This window comes from Mobula birostris, chromosome 25 (genome assembly GCF_030028105.1).
Source record: "Mobula birostris isolate sMobBir1 chromosome 25, sMobBir1.hap1, whole genome shotgun sequence".
Lineage (NCBI taxonomy): Eukaryota > Metazoa > Chordata > Chondrichthyes > Myliobatiformes > Myliobatidae > Mobula > Mobula birostris.
Window position 1 is genome coordinate 61841012 of NC_092394.1, and position 15555 is coordinate 61856566.

Sequence of the window (15555 nt, forward strand, 5' to 3'; positions counted from 1 at the left end):
ACTGGTACATAACCTTCCACTCCAAAATATTGTGGACGTGATCCAAAATGTCCGTGACTCTGGCACCTGGGAGGCAACATACTATCCGGGTGTCCCATTCACATCCACAGAATTTCTTGTCTGTTCCCCTCACCACTGAATCCCCTATCATTACCGCTCCACTCTTCTCCCTCTTTCCCTTCCACACCACAAACCTATGTTAGTGCCTTCATGTACAAGGCAATGTGATCTCTCCAATGATTTTCAATCTTTCAGTACTGAAATAGAGTGTGAGCATCAATATTTGCAGCACCTCACCAGTACAGACTCCCAGCCAATAATAACCTATTTAACCCTAATTAATCCCATCAGAAGAAACGTACAGGAGCATCAAGACTCGCAGCCAGGTTACGAATAGTTATTACTCAACCATCAGGCTCTTGAACCAAAGGGGATAACTTCAATCAACTTCACCTGCCCCATCACTGAAATGTTCCCACAACATATTGACTCACTTTTGAGGATTCTTCATCTCCTGTTTCCGATATCTGTTCCTTATTTATTTATTATTTCTCTCTTTTTTTTTAATGTTTGCACAATTTGTGTCTTTTACACACTGGTTGAACACCCTAGTTGTTGTTGTCCTTCATTGATTCTATTATGGTTATTATTCTATTATGGATTTACTGATTATACCCACAAGAAAATGAATTTCAGGATTGTGTATGGTGACATATTTGTACTTTGATAATAATTTATTTGAACTTTGAATTTAATGGGCTCTGTCACTGTGCAGCAACTTCCAGATGAAACAGAAATAGACCTGACAAGAAGTTCCTGACCAACCTTCTCATTTTGTTGAGTAGATACCAAAATCACAGAAACCTTGGAACAGCTTTGAAGAGACAACCAGCATCTCTAATACAGGCTTTTCTACATTGAGGAGACAATCATTGTAGCATTTGCCCTTAAGTCTCTTTCTTAACATCACTAAAATTAATCAAATTCACTAGGTGCCAGCAGCTGGAGCCTTTAGGAGACGCACTAGAAATATTCACACAGCATTTGCAATAATTTCAGTATCATCTTGCACTGTTCTACCCTGTCTGCTTGGGGATGAACACGTCTGTTAAAATCCCACCTCTTGATTCATTGCTCATATCGACATGACAGAGTCACACCCTTTAATCCATTTGTTGATCAAGGAATAATTTGCTCAACCATCATCTGCTTTGTGCACCAGTAAATCTGATTGAAAATCCAGTCAAATGTTGTCACAACAGCAACCTCTCAACTAAAGTAATCAAAACCAAAGAGCTGATTATTAACTATTGGAAGAAGAAACCAGAGGTCCACGAGCCAATCCTCATTAAGGGATTGAAGGTGCAGAGGGTTAGATAATTTAAATTCCTTGGCATTATTATATCAGAGGACCTGTCCTGGGGCCAGCATGCAAATACCATCACAAAGAAAGCACGACAGTATTTCTAACTTTCTCAGAAGTTTGTGTAGGTTCAGAAAGTCACCTAAAACTGCTACATTTCACAATTTGTCTTTTTTTGCACATTAGTTGTGTGTCAATCTTTATGTATAGCTTCATGGCCTCATCGCAACAGTAGAGGCGGCCATGGATTGACATATCAGAATGGATTGGGAATGAGGCCACACTCAGGTTGGGGGAACAACACCTTATATTCCGTCTGGGTAGCCTCCAACCTGATGGCATGAACATTGACTTCTCAAACTTCTGGTAATGCCCCTCCCCCACTCTCCTTCACCATTCCCCATCCCCTTTTCCCTCTCTCACCTGGAATAGGGGGCCAGAATTATATGGAAAGAATGCTCGTGCTGGATCTTTATTGTCTGCGAATGAGAAGTGACTTCAAAGACATTTACAAGATCATGGGTGGCACGGATAAACTGGACGGCCAGAGCTGGGGAGTCATAAACTAGCAGGCATAGGTATAAGGTGAAAGGGGAAAGATCTAAAAGGGAGTTGAGGGGCAATTTTTTTTTTTAGGTAGAGAATAGTGAACACATAGAATAAGCTGCCAGAAGAATTTGAGGCAGGTGTAAGAGGATCATTTATGAAGAACTTGGAACGTGGGGGGGGTGGGGGGTCTTAGACAAATAGGTGACTCCAACACAGAAAATTGAGATAGATGATGGGCACCGTGGTCAACATGGACTTGGACCGAATGGTCTGCATTGGTGCTGTTATTGCTTTATGACTCTAAATGATAAAGAATTGTCTACTTTGCTGGGACAGTTGGATCTTGATATTTATAAACGTCTGCTCAAGGCTGACTGCAGTTGGCAAATTTTTAATTAGCTTTCAAAACTAATCAGTAAAGCTTTGCAGTTACAGCCAGGCAACGGTTACGCACGTCTTCATCATCTCCTGGATTATTTGAACCCAGGTGATGGGAAATTATATGTAGAAGAACTAAGTGTGCTGGAGCTTGTCACTGCATCTGTTAATGAGTAATCCCAATGTACAAGATGTTATTCAGTTTGGAAATCAGATGCTCTAATTCTTTCACAGTAGAAATATTGGCAGGTCCTCCTGGCTACAGAGATATCAAGTTGTTCTAGCTCCTATCAGCTCCACTTCTGAATGGTCATAATTGATCTTCTAAAGGTGGATGTTGAGATTTGAACTAGGAACCAGTCTGTCTGCTCCTCAAACTTCGTCAGTAGGATCTAAACTTGTCAAGATCACTGCATACTCTGTGCATACACTATGGCAGTGCATACACTTTGTAATTCCTTTGAACCTTCCTCGATGGCATGCAACCTGACCTTGAAGATGTAATCCTGAAGAAGATGGCGCCAGCGAACAACACGACCAAGGGTGACATCCTCCAGGCAGTTCATGAAACTACTTTCACTTCTTTTACATCTTCTTTTTCTTTCAAATGTGGTTCTGCTACTGGTGGAGCCTGCGATCTACATTTTGGTGGTGTGTTTTCAGGCTGATTGAGCAATGTGGCACTTTGCTGTCTCCAAGGATGTTCAGTGAGTTTTTGAGTGAAGCGTGCAGCCTCAAAGCCGAAAAGCCTGGAGACGGGGCATGAGCCCATGATTGACTCTGTTTCTCACCAATCTCACCAATTAAAGCTTCGAGACAAGCTGGTGTTCAGGGCCATCAACCAGCCTCTCGCTCACTGCTCCCAGAGGAAGGTCCCTGTATTCAAATGGTCTCTCTCTCTCTCACCCTCTTGCTCAATGCTGCCAGAGGATTGCGCTGGAGTCCTCAGTCTTGGGCAAGGTTTAATCGATGCGGTTTGTGGATTGGACTCTGGAGTTCAAGTTATGATGTGTTTCTGGTCACTTCTCTTTTGTTTTGCTATTTTGGGCAATTTTTGATCAGAGTGGCTCACAAGTAATGAACAACACAGGACGAGATTGAACTGAACTGAGTTAAACTGAACATGCCATAGATTCTTTCAATTTTGCATTTTATATTCTGTGTTTTTCACTCTTTTTTTGTTGTTTGCACAATTATTTTTTGCACGTGAGGTGTTAATGTTTAGCTTTGAACAAGATTCATGGTTTTCTTTGTTTCATGGCTGTTTGTGGGAAGATGAATCTCAGGCTTGTATACTGCACACAGACTTTGATAATGAACGTACTTTGAACCTTTGATGTTGATAAGTACTGACTGCATTTCAGCCAGAGCATAGTTAAGGAAATTTTGAGTTAAAGTAGCTCAAAAGTACCTAGATTTAGCAGATAGCATCTTCAGCTTTTAATGAGGATGTTGAAGGTTTAAGGTCCATGGTAGCATTACTTGAACACATAATTCAAGTTGATATTACAATGCAGCATTGAGAGTGTGCTGCACAGACAGAAATGCTATCCAGTTACTACTGCAATTGTAACATACAAAATGCTGGAGGAACTCAGCAGGTCAAGCAGCATCTACAGAGGGGAGTAAACAGTTAATATTTTGGTCTGAGAACCTTGAGCATTGTACCTCTCCCTCCCCAACCAGCAAATATTATAAACATGGATTAACTAATCTTTTACTTAAATGTATTTTATGGGATTTTGTGCTGGGCAAATTGGCCCATCACCCATGTTCTTGTGTACCAGTCATTGCCTTTGGGAAATCAGTAGTTCCCTTAAAGGTCACACCTCCTAAGACCAATTAAAATCTACCTTAAAAAGTAGCTGGGACAACAATATACTTACAGTTGGAAAACCTTCGGATGGGGACCCTTGAATAACAAGGGAGATGCACACACCATAATGGCCTTAAACTAGGAAGGAATGAAAGAGAACACCATTAAAATGTTGCAAAATCTATTAGCTTGTACAAAACAGCCACAGAAATCAACCTATTTCTTCTTCTTTTAAAGCCCATCATCCCTAGTGGGGCTGAGACCACTAACAACAGCTCGCCAGAGTCCTCTGTCCTGGGACATTTCTTTAAGTTGTCCCCAGGTGTAGCCCATCTTCGAAGATCTCTCCTCACCCAGGGATGAGGTCTTTGAAGCTTCTGTTTCAGTAGCTTTGGGTTTTTACAGGATGGAGTTGCTAGCCCCATGCCAAACCCTCAACCTTTCACAGCCAGGCTTCCAACCAATTTGGAAACTTAAAATGCAGGTCCAGAACACAGCATGAGTTGAAAATAGCTCTCATTACTAAGGCAAAATTTTACTTCTGTGTTTTGTTCTGATACTCATTCACCTGGTACCAGACCTAGAGCTAAACAAACCTGTTGTAACGAGACAATATCACTCATTTGCAATATTTACAAAGCCGACTCTGGGATGATCTAGTTCAGAGATTAAATGAATTAAACAGTGACACTTCATGAAACATCCTTAACCCCAGTAGGTACCACATTCATAGAGTATTTTTTGTACAAAAACTTGTGAAAGATTATGTTTTAACATTTAATTGGGACTAACCGCACAGATTCCTCTCCAGCTTGGGAAGAAGAAAATTAAAATGAATAGTGGAGTTCAGAACAAAACAATAAGGTGCAAACTGTTTGCCCCAGAGAGCACAAATCTTGTCCTTGAAATAGGGTTGACGAACCTTTTTGAGAGAATATGCCCAAATTGGCAATAATCTAAAAAAATCTCTCATGTGCTATGTTAATTTTGAGCAGAGATTAATGAATTAATAACAATAATTAAGGACTTTAAGGGGAAAAAAGATGATTAGTTTTATTGTTTTACTATCAATAAAAGTATAACAGACAGGTTGAAATAAATGAAGAATTTTAGAAAACCAATTCAAGAATTAATAATATTCTTTTTAAAAATCAATTGAAAGAACATCATTTCTAAATAGTATTGTTATTGTAACCATTTACTATCAAAATGCTGATGCAAGTACCAGATCTGTAAGGATTTCGAAATATATCGCCCAATGTCATATGCTTTCTAACTGTCTAGCTAGCACCAAGCAGGTGTGAGACGTTTTCTGTGAAAACATCTCACTGCTTTCAGGTTGTAAAAAAAAATCATTTAGTGTATCATCTGGCAGAAAAGATAATGATTATGTATTTTTTTCTTATTATGGGTGGGCCTTAAACAATCGAGTGGCACCACTGCATGCCATGCACTAATAACATGTTTGTGTGTGACATCTTGGGCATGCATGCCATTAGTTCACCACCCCTGTGACAAAGGATATCACATAGGCCTATGAGTAGATTTTTACATCTTGGAGCCAAATCCAATTGTGTGAAAGATTAAAGTTACTAGGAGACTTCTAATTCTTGATATCTGCCATTTGGGATACAGATTACTACTACTACTACGACTAAACCAATTTCTCCCGGGATCAATAAAGTATGACTATGACTACTACTACGTTGACTCAGGCCTAGGGGGCCGGCGTCGGGCACGATGACGGACTCTCCACTTCTCCCTCATCAGTGTGTTCAGTTCATCTACATTAGCCGTGCCGCTGTCTTCTAGGAGCGTGTTGACCATAGTCTTGGGAGGGCACCCAGGTTCATCCTCCCATGCTTGGGCTCCCATATTATGACTAGGTTGGCAGGTAGCTCGGGGTGGCATAGACAGATTAAATCCTACTTAATCCTTACATTGATATGACAATGAAAACCAAATGTGCAATATCCTTAGTCAGTGTCCAATATGTTAAAAGCAGAAAAAAAATTCTGCCTGAAAACACTGTGTTCACCTTCAGACTTTAACATTTTCAACAGCATCATCTTGGCCTGGAACTACATCATGCACTAATCACAAAAATGTCCACTGGGACATATAACAAGAAGTAATGAAGTGCACGCCTTGGCTGGGGTGAGAGGCAGTACGCAGTTATACTTTTGCCACGACAATGTTCAGTTTAACCACATTAAAAATACCCATTTCAGACCACTGGATAATTCAAAATAATCAAATCAAACAAATATATATTAAATCAGAGATGAGTTGGCAGTATTTTCCCCATCGTTGACTACAGCGATTTCCTCATCAGAAATACAATGAGTTGCTTTTGGAGCCACTGACCAAGATATAATAAGGAAACACAGTGTTGAGAGACCGGTATGGCAGGAAGGCCAAAGGCGACAGGAAAATTGTTCATCCTAAACATTTGTATGGGGTTAGTATTACTTTCATCATCACATAAATCATCATATACTTGAGGGAAGCAAAATAATAATTTTAAAAAAGGATGATAGGAGTGAAGATAGGATCAATTAGAGATAAAGGTGGGAAGATGTGCCTGGAGGCTGTGGAAGTGAGTGAGGTCCTCAATGAATACTTCTCTTCGGAATTCACCAATGAGAGGGAACTTGATGATGGTGAGGACAATATGAGTGAGGTTGATGTTCTGGAGCATGTTGATATTAAGGGAGAGGAGGTGTTGGAGTTGTTAAAATACATTAGGACGGATAAGTCCCCGGGGCCTGACGGAATATTCCCCAGGCTGCTCCACAAGGCGAGGGAAGAGATTGCTGAGCCTCTGGCTAGGATCTTCATGTCCTCGTTGTCCATGGGAATGGTACCGGAGGATTGGAGGGAGGCAAATGTTGTTCCCTTGTTCAAAAAAGGTAGTAGGGATAGTCCGGGTAATTATAGACCAGTGAGCCTTACGTCTGTGGTGGGAAAGCTGTTGGAAAAGATTCTTAGAGATAGGATCTCTGGGCATTTAGAAAATCATGGTCTGATCAGGGACAGTCAGCATGGCTTTGTGAAGGGCAGATCATGTCTAACAAGCCTGATAGAGTTCTTTGAGGAGGTGACCAGGCATATAGATGAGGGCAGTGCAGTAGATGTGATCTATATGGATTTTAGTAAGGCATTTGACAAGGTTCCATACCGTAGGCTTATTCAGAAAGTCAGAAGGCATGGGATCCAGGAAAGTTTGGCCAGGTGGATTCAGAATTGGCTTGCCTGCAGAAGGCAGAGAGTCCTGGTGGAGGGAGTACATTCAGATTGGAGGATTGTGACTAGTGGTGTCCCACAAGGATCTGTTCTGGGACCTCTACTTTTCGTGATTTTTATTAACGACCTGGATGTGGGGGTAGAAGGGTGGGTTGGCAAGTTTGCAGACGACACAAAGGTTGGTGGTGTTGTAGATAGTGTAGAGGATTGTCAAAGATTGCAGAGGGACATTGATAGGATGCAGAAGTGGGCTGAGAAGTGGCAGATGGAGTTCAACCCGGAGAATTGTGAGGTGGTACACTTTGGAAGGACAAACTCCAAGGCAGAGTACAAAGTAAATGGCAGGATACTTGGTAGTGTGGAGGAGCAGAGGGATCTCGGGGTACATGTCCACAGATCCCTGAAAGTTGCCTCACAGGTGGATAGGGTAGTTAAGAAAGCTTATGGGGTGTTAGCTTTCATAAGTCGAGGGATAGAGTTTAAGAGTCACGATGTAATGATGCAGCTCTATAAAACTCTGGTTAGGCCACACTTAGATTACTGTGTCCAGTTCTGGTCACCTCACTAAGGGAAGGATGTGGAAGCATTGGAAACGGTACAGAGGAGATTTACCAGGATGCTGCCTGGATTAGAGAGTATGCATTATGATCAGAGATTAAGGGAGCTAGGGCTTTACTCTTTGGAGAGAAGGAGGATGAGAGGAGACATGATAGAGGTGTACAAGATAATAAGAGGAATAGATAGAGTGGATAGCCAGCGCCTCTTCCCCAGGGCACCACTGCTCAATACAAGAGGACATGGCTTTAAGGTAAGGGGTGGGAAGTTCAAGGGGGATATTAGAGGAAGGTTTTTTACTCAGAGAGTGGTTGGTGCGTGGAATGCACTGCCTGAATCAGTGGTGGAGGCAGATACACTGGTGAAGTTTAAGAGACTACTGAACAGGTATATGGAGGAATTTAAGTTGGGGGCTTATATGGGAGGCAGGGTTTGAGGGTTGGCACAATGTTGTGGGCCAAAGGGCCTGTACTGTGCTGTACTATTCTATGTTCTAAAGGGTGATGTGTAATTTTAAGTGATTGGAGGAAACTATAGAGGGGACGTTAGAGGCAAGTTCTTTACTAAGAGAGTGGTGAGTGGTGGTCGAGGCAGATACATTAGGGACATTTAAGAAACTCTTAGACGGGCACATAGATGATAGGAAAATGGAGGGCTCTGTAGGAGGGAAGGGTGAGATTGATCTTAACAGTAGGTTATAGGGTCAGCACAACATAGTGGGCCAAAGGGCCTGTGCTGTGCTGTAGTGCTTTATGTTTGTTAACACCTTTTACCCTACATACTATTATCATAGAGCATTACAAGAAATAATTTGCATTTACAGCTTGAAAATGCCATGATGCTTTAGAAGAACATGATGAGATAAAACACGCATTCCAAAAGAGGCAATATTAAGTGGCCACAGTAGGTCTCAAAGGACCACAGAATGGAACCCACACATTTAGCCTGTGAACTTGAGGTCTTTGAGTCCAGTCAGTGATGATGCTAAGGAAGTGGCAAATGGACAAAAACAATGCAGAGTTCTTGAAAGTTGGCAGGAGGACATTACAGTGGACCACAAGAGATTCTAGAAATGCTGGATATCTTGATCAACACACTGGAAGAACTCAGCAGGTAAGGCATCAATGGAGGTAAATAAACAGTCCACATTTCAGACTGACACCTTTCATTGGGTCAGGAAAGGAAGGGGGCAGATAGAAGGTGGCGGTATGGGAAGAGGGAAGAGTCAAAGCTAGTACCCATCACCTACCAGCTTCTACTTCTCCTCCTCCCCTCTTACTCTGGTTTCAGCCCCCTCCCTTTCCAGTCCAGATGAAGTGTCTCAGCCTCAAACTTCAACTGTCTATTTCCCTCCATAGACATTACAGTGGGCCAATCATCAACTTAGGTTATTACACAAAGATGATGCACAAACAATTCCTGGGATAAGGACAGAAGAATATTGAACTCACAATTTTTTTTCAGAGAATGAAAGAGACCAGGCAGAATTGCACTAATATAGCTGAGCTTGGATGTAATAAACCACACACTATCTTGATTTTATTGATTCAAGGCACACAAGGCCAGCATTTATTGCCATTCCTCGATGCCTTTGAGAAAATAATTTGGCATGGGTATTGTCAATGAATGTCAAGAGAGAACAAAATAGCCTTGGTAGGAATATTGAAAAGGTTTATGCAGAGTGTCTTTGTGATGGAGACAGCTCCATCAAACAAGATAAACACACAAAAATATGGTTCTGTCTGAGAGTGACCAGAAGGAAGGATCAAATTGGTTGTGAGGAGTTTCTGATATGAGCCAAAGCTTTGGTGTTCTCAATATTTAGCTGGAAGAAACAGCTGATAATTTTGAAACCAGATGGCAAACAGATAGGTTTAATGTAGAGATATAAAAATACCAAGGGACAGGATGATAAAATGGAGCTGGGTATCTGCAGTATTGATAAGACCATAAGGTATAGGAGCAGAACTAGGCCATCTGGCACATCCAGTCTGCTCCGCCATTTCATCATGGCTGATCCAATTTTTCTCTCAGCCCCAATCTCCTGCTTTCTCCCTGTATCCCCATATGCCCTGACCAATCAAGAATCTATCAACCTCTGCCTTAAATATACATAAAGTCTTGGCCTCCACAGCCACCTGTGGCAAAGGCTTCCACAGATTCACCACTCTCTGGCTAAAGAAATTCCTCCATCATCTCCGCTCTAAAAGGACACCCCTCTATTCTGAGGCTGTGTCCTCTTGATCTTAGACTCTCCCACTATAGGAAACATCCTCTCCACATCTATCTTAACAAGGCCTTTTACCATACGATAGGTTTCATTCTTCTGAATTCTAGCGAATGCAGGCCCAGAGCTATCAGACACTCTTCATATGACAAGCCATTCAATCGTGGAACCATTTTTGTGAACCTCCTTTGAACCCTCTCCAGTTTCAGCACATCCTTTCTAAGATAAGGGGCCCAAACCTGCTCACAATATTCTAAGTGAGGCCACACCAATGCTTTATAAAGAGGATACCTCCTCTTATTTACCCCTCGATCGTGACTCCACTAAGGAGCACCAGGCCATTGTCTCCCACACCATCACCGACTTTATCTGCTCAGGGAATCTCCTGTCCACTGCTACCAACCTTATAGTTCCTACACCTCGCACTTCCCGTTTCTACCTCCTACCCAAGATCCACAAACCTGCCTGTCCTGGCAGACCTATTGTCTCAGCTTGCTCCTGCCCCACCAAACTCGTTTCTGCATACCTCGACACGGTTTTATCCCCCTTTGTCCAATCCCTTCCTATCTATGTTCGTGACACTTCTCACGCTCTTAAACTTTTCGATGATTTTAAGTTCCCTGGCTCCCACCGCTTTATTTTCACCATGGATGTCCAGTCCCTATATACTTCCATCCCCCATCAGGAAGGTCTCAAAGTTCTCCGCTTCTTTTTGGATTCCAGACCTAATCAGTTCCCCTCTACCACCACTCTGCTCCGTCTAGCGGAATTAGTCCTTACTCTTAATAATTTCTCCTTTGGCTCCTCCTACTTCCTCCAAACTAAAGGTGTAGCTATGGGCACCCATATGGGTCCCAGCTATGCCTGCCTTTTTGTTGGCTTTGTGGAACAATCTATGTTCCATACCTATTCTGGTATCTGTCCCCCACTTTTCCTTTGCTACATCGACGACTACATTGGTGCTGCTTCCTGCACGCATGCTGAGCTCGTTGACTTTATTAACTTTGCCTCCAACTTTCACCCTGCCCTCAAGTTTACCTGGTCCATTTCCGACACCTCCCTCCCCTTTCTAGATCTTTCTGTCTCTATCTCCAGAGACAGCTTATCCACTATAAGCCCACTGACTCTCACAGCTATCTGGACTATTCCTCTTCTCACCCTGTCTCTTGCAAAAATGCCATCCCCTTCTCCCAATTCCTCCGTCTCTGCCGCATCTGCTCTCAGGATGAGGCTTTTCATTCCAGCACGAGGGAGATGTCCTCCTTTTTTAAAGAAAGGGGCTTCCCTTCCTCCACCATCAACTCTGCTCTCAAACGCATCTCCCCCATCTCACGCACATCTGCTCTCACTCCATCCTCCCGCCATCCCACTAGGAATAGAGTTCCCCTGGTCCTCACCTACCACCCCACCAGCCTCCGGGTCCAACATATTATTCTCCATAACTTCTGCCACCTCCAACGGGATCCCACCACTAAACACATCTTTCCCTCCCCCCCCCCCAGCTTTCCGCAGGGATCGCTCCCTGTGCAACTCCCTTGTCCATTCATCCCCCCCCCCATCCCTCCCCACCGATCTCCCTCCTGGCACTTATCCTTGTAAGCGGAACAAGTGCTACACATGCCCTTACACTTCCTCCCTTAACATCATTCAGGGCCCCAGACAGTCCTTCCAGGCGAGACGACACTTCACCTGTGAGTCGGCTGGGGTGATATACTGCGTCCAGTGCTCCCGATGTGGCCTTCTATATATTGGTGAGACCCGACGCAGACTGGGAGACCGCTTTGCTGAACACCTACACTCTGTCTGCCAGAGAAAGCAGGATCTCCCAGTGGTCACACAGTTTAATTCCACATCCCATTCCCATTCTGACATGTCTATCCACGGCCTCCTCTACTGTAAAGATGAAGCCACACTCAGGTTGGAGGAACAACACCTTATATTCCATCTGGGTAGCCTCCAACCTGATGGCATGAACATTGACTTCTCTAACTTCCACTAATGCCCCACCTCCCCCACGTACCCCATCCGTTATTTATTTTTATACACACATTCTTTCTCTCACTCTCCTTTTTCTCCCTCTGTCCCTCTAAATATACCCCTTGCCCATCCTTGGGTTCCCCCTCGTCTTTCTCCCTGGGCCTCCTGTCCCATGATCCTCTCATATCCCCTTTGCCAATCACCTGCCCAGCTCTTGGCTCCATCTCTCCCCCTCCTGTCTTCTCCTATCATTTTGGATCTCCCCCTCCCCCTTTCAAATCTCTTACTAACTCTTCCTTCAGTTAGTCCTGACGAAGGGTCTCGGCCTGAAACGTCGACTGTACCTCTTCCCAGAGATGCTGCCTGGCCTGCTGCATTCACCAGCAACTTTGATGTGTGTTGCTTTATAAAGTTTCCATGCTTTTATATTATAGTCCCCTTGAAATGAATGCTAACATTGCGATTGCCTTCCTCACCACAGACTTAACCTGCAAATTAACCTTTAGGGAATCCTACACAAAGTCTCCCTAGTCCCTTTCTGTCTCAGTGTTTTGCATTTTCTCTCCATTTAGAAGATAGTCTACCTTATTAAAGTGCATGACCACACATTTCCAGACACTGTATTCCATCTGCCATTTCTTTGCCCATTCTCCTAATCTGTCTAAATCTTTCTGTAATCTACTTCCTGAAAACTACCTGCCCCTCCACCTATCTTCATATCGTCTGTAAACTTTGTAACAAAACTATCAATTTCATCATCCAAATCACTGACAAAAATCAGTCCCAACACAGACCCCTGTGGAACACCATGGTCACTAGCAGCCAATCAGAAAAGGCTCCTTTTATTCCTACTCTTTTCCTTCTGCCAACCAGCTATAATCTTTCCTGTAAACTCTTCTGCTGGTTGTGAATGGAATAACAGCTTCTTGCAGTCGCTCCTATCTCACTTAATTACTGTTTCCAATCTGTTTTGAAACCTCACTTTTAAACGTGATACTATTGAGTACGAGGGGTGCTAAAAGTACTAAAAAAGAAGATGCTCCTGCATCTTTGGATTCTATAATGGATTTGCTTTGAAAACACAGAAAAGAATCTTCCGACGAGTTCCAACAACTTAGATCTGAATTTGAACTAATGGACGCAAAATTGGATTCTATTCAAAAAACCTTAACTGAGCATGATAAACGAATAGAAGAGAATGAAGAAACTCTGACGATTTTGGATGCAAGAATGGATGACCTGCAAAAGCTCTGTGAAACACAATCTAAATCTAATGAGAAATTAAGACAGAAGATTATCGATTTAGAAAACAGAAGCAGAAGAAATAACCTACGAATTCTGGGTCTTGAAGAGCTAACGGAAGGTGATCAGCCTACTGAATTCTTTGCAAGCTTTTTGGTACAATTATTTCCTAAAATCTTACCGTCTGCACCTATGATTAGATTATGAAGACACGTAGTTCCCTTTTATTGTCATTTAGTAATGCATGCATTAAGATATGATACATTATTTCCTCTGGTGTGATATCACAAAAACACAGGACAAACCAAGACTGAAAAAACTGACAAAACCACATAATGATACATATAGTTACAACAGTGCAACAATACCATAACTTGATGAAGAAGTCCGTGAGCACAGTAAAGTTCAAAGTTTCTCAAATGTCCCACATCTCACGCAGACGGGAGAAGGAAGAACTCTCCCTGTCATGCCGACCACAACCCGACTCTGAGTCATCCGAAAACTTGGAGCTCTGATCAGCTCTCCAACATCGAGTACTGTCCGAGCGATTCGACCACTTTCTCAGTCGCCAAAAGCAGGCAAGGCTGGGGATTTTGAGGCCTACCCTCCGAAAGATTCCCGACCACACAGTAACGACAGCAGCGGATGGGCATTTCAGAAATTTCTCCAGATGTTCCTCTGTGCTTTCACGTCTATCTCCATCAAATCAGAAATTGTACATGGCCCCTATTTAATAGATATGACATCATTTTTCACCAGAGAGCTGCGCACGCGCTGCCATCTTCTCCTCCCGCTGAATCCAGCTATTGATCGAGCTCATAGATCGCCCGTGCCCAGACCACCCCTGGGAGCCAAACCCAAATCAGTTATCATTTGTTTCCATGAATTTCAAACAAAGGAACGTTTAATTCGTGAATCTCATCGAAGAGGAATTATTGATTACGAGGGTCAGAAGATTAGGATTGTCGAGATTTTTCACCCGAGGTCGTGAATGAGCATGCTAAATGCAGAGGTTATTTCAGAACTTTTTAACAAAGGTTTAAAGCCGTCTCTTCATTATCCTGCTCGTCTTAGAATCACTCTGCAAGATGGTTCTAAAGAATGGTTTTGCTCGAGTGAAGAAGCCCAGGATTTCTTAAAAACAATGGATTGACTGTTTAGTACCTTGCTATATGAATAACTGCTTCTCTTACTTTTGGTGAATCTTCGCAGCTAAACTTCCTTGTGATTTAAATGCTTTACTTAGAGAATAAGATTTTAATGAGTTAATACCGAGTGTGATTATATGTTATGAATTTTGATAAGTTTTTTATTATTTTATACACTTTGAGTTTTTTTTATCAATATGGCTTAGTTTGGGTATTTTTTGTTCTATTGTTTTGAAACTGTAATAATTAATCTATTTGTGTTCTTGTTATGAGAGTTAAGTTTTTTTTGGCCGTTATTTAGTCTAGTCTACAATACAGTTGACCTTGGAATTAATTAGGAGTCAAATTCAGCAGGTTGTTTTGGGAGGGTGATGTCATAACGTGTAGCTGCCAGCCTTCTTTTGGCTGGCCTTCTGACTTTGGGAGGGGGGAGGGGGGGTGTCTCTTTCTGGGAGCTGTTTTGGATGTCAGCCAAATCTGTTGCTTGGTTACTCTATTTCAAGGCTTATTGTTTGATTTTAATGTTCATTTTACTGGTCATTACTTCAATTTCCAGTTCATTTTACTGGTTATTACTTTAATCCAATCTGTACAGATTGGATGGGTTGCACCTGAACTCGAGGGGGAGCAATATCCTTGCAGGTCGGTTTGCAAGCTTGGTACGGGAGGCTTTAAACTAATTTGCAAGGGGGATGGGACTCGGAGCGATAGAGCAGCGGAAGCAGTGCATGGAGTAAAGCCAAATCTAACATATAGAGAGGCTTTGAGGAAAGAGAAGCAGAATAAAGGGTATAAAGGTAGTAAGGTAGAAGGGCTAAAGTGTGTGTACTTCAATGCAACAAGTATCAGGAACAAAGGTGATGAACAAAGAGCTTGGATACATACATGGAATTATGATGTAGTGGCCATTACAGAGACTTGGCTGGCACCAGGGCAGGAATAGATTCTCAATATTCCTGGATTTCAGTACTTTAAAAGGGATAGAGAGGGGGGAAAAGGGGAGGAGGGGTGGCATTACTGGCCAGGGATTCTATTACAGCTACAGAAAGGGTGG

At 42.6% G+C, this 15555-nt stretch overlaps 1 protein-coding gene across 2 annotated transcripts in view; it reads right to left on the minus strand.

Moving 5' to 3' along the window:
- Window positions 1-15555, minus strand: part of pisd (phosphatidylserine decarboxylase) — a 182894-nt gene that overhangs the window by 151609 nt on the left and 15730 nt on the right. For both annotated transcript variants that reach the window (XM_072243234.1, XM_072243236.1), the window contains exon 2: window positions 4177-4244. In XM_072243234.1, coding sequence (XP_072099335.1) covers window positions 4177-4244 — 68 coding nt within the window. The remainder of the gene's footprint in view (window positions 1-4176; window positions 4245-15555) is intronic.